Genomic DNA, 2039 nt, shown 5'->3' with positions numbered 1-2039 from the left:
CCACTGTTTAAGCTTACCTGCATTGTCTTTCGAATTTTGGTTTATATTAATTCTATCACCACGTGTACTTAACAATCGACCAAAGAAATAAAGAAAATTAAACTTTTAAACAATATGTAGGGGGAAAATATGATATTAGACATTATATAAGTACAAAACTCTTATCTTGGTCTATTACTTTTCTGGAAATAATTCAAAGCTTTTTCCCTTGTTATTCTGTTATTCATATAAAATCGAGAATACCAGAACTCGAATAGATCTATTTGAATTCTGCAAAATCCTGATCTAATAGACCCAAACTAACTACATATTTGGAATCAGCACATCAGTTTCCAAAGAACATCACAACTTTCGTTGCTAAAAAGCCCTTTTTTCCATCTTTGATCATTGTAATGCAATGCGCTAGCGAACATCTCCTTGCCTTTGGTTCGTTTTGGCAGCGAAGTTTAAAATCAAAGTCAGAGTAATCTCTATTCTAACGACAACATGCCACATTAATGCAGTGTGTTTGAACTTTTGAATCGTACGTTTTCTGCTTACTGTGCATATATTTACGCTATTATTGTTTTGTTTGGTGTTTATTTCGCGAAGGGAGACGTATGGATAGCACAACTTGTACATTAGCGTGGCTAAAAGTAAAGGAAAACAATCCAGATTTCCCGACGGGCATGAACATTTTGTTTTCATGTGAGACTCTAGAATGGATATACTTGTCCAGTTGGATTGTCATTTGAACTTTGTTTGTGCGGATGAATTTCGCCAGCATGGTATACTCAAATTATTATACTCTTTATTGTGGTAGACCATTATTTATCCTACTTGTGAAATTGTCAGTTGTAATCACTAGATCTAGTGGAAACTCGTGATTACAACTTAGCAATTTCACTCGTAGGACAAATCCTGATCTACCACCACAACTCATGTAATAGATTATTTATAATCAATAATACGCAGGCACACACTTTAATGATTTATAGTTTGACAGCGCATGAGCCCCCCCCCCCTTTCCCTCTCTACACACATATCAACACACATACGCTTACACACACGTACACGCACACTCACATACACACACAGATACACACATACACACATATACAGCTACACACCATACACGCAAACATATAAACACACAACGCACACATACAGCCACAAACACATAAGCACACAAACACCTTTAATACACCACCACCCTTCTCACACACACACACACACACACACACATTTACACATACCAAAGCACCCACAAACACAGACAAACTCACGACTGGCTGTAATAAGAAGAGCCATAGCTGTCGAAAGAGCTGAGTTGTGCGTAGCGACTTTCTCCATCAGAGCCCGCCGTAAGGACCGCAGTGGAGAGGTTATCTGCGGGGGTCAGGACAGCGCAAAAGATACCCCATGTGAGTTAAATTGGAAACAAAATAAACATACATTATTATGATACATACATACATACATACATCATACATACATACATCATACATACAAACATCATTCACACATACATCATACACACATACATCAGACACACATACATCATACACACATACATCATACAAACATACATCATACACACATACATCATACACACATGCATCATACACACATGCATCATACACACATAAATCATGCACACATACATCATACACACATACATCATACAAACATACATCATACACACATACATCATACACACATGCATCATACACACATGCATCATACACACATAAATCATGCACACATACATCATACACACATACATCATACAAACATACATCATACACACATACATCATACACACATACATCATACACACATACATCATACAAACATCATACATACATACATCTTACAAACATCACACATACATACATCAATACAAACATCATACATACAAACATCATACATACATACATCACACATACAAACATCATACATCCATACATCAATACAAACATACATCCATACAAACATCACACATACATACATCGTATATACATACATACATACATACATCGTACATACATACATCGTAC

The 2039-nt window shown here is 36.1% G+C and overlaps 1 protein-coding gene across 1 annotated transcript in view; it reads right to left on the bottom strand.

Annotated features, from left to right (window-relative positions):
* The window catches only part of LOC101864429, a gene marked incomplete at its 5' end in the record, with an annotated part of 65125 nt that extends 63757 nt beyond the window's left edge, over positions 1-1368 (bottom strand). The window contains 1 exon segment of the mRNA XM_013089964.2: positions 1266-1368. Coding sequence (XP_012945418.1) covers positions 1266-1368 — 103 coding nt within the window.
* Between the last annotated feature and the right edge of the window lie 671 nt (positions 1369-2039).

This window comes from Aplysia californica, unplaced genomic scaffold (assembly GCF_000002075.1).
Source record: "Aplysia californica isolate F4 #8 unplaced genomic scaffold, AplCal3.0 scaffold01093, whole genome shotgun sequence".
NCBI lineage: Eukaryota > Metazoa > Mollusca > Gastropoda > Aplysiida > Aplysiidae > Aplysia > Aplysia californica.
The sequence above is the reverse complement of the archived record's forward strand: the minus strand, read 5'-3'. Positions and strand labels throughout refer to the sequence as shown.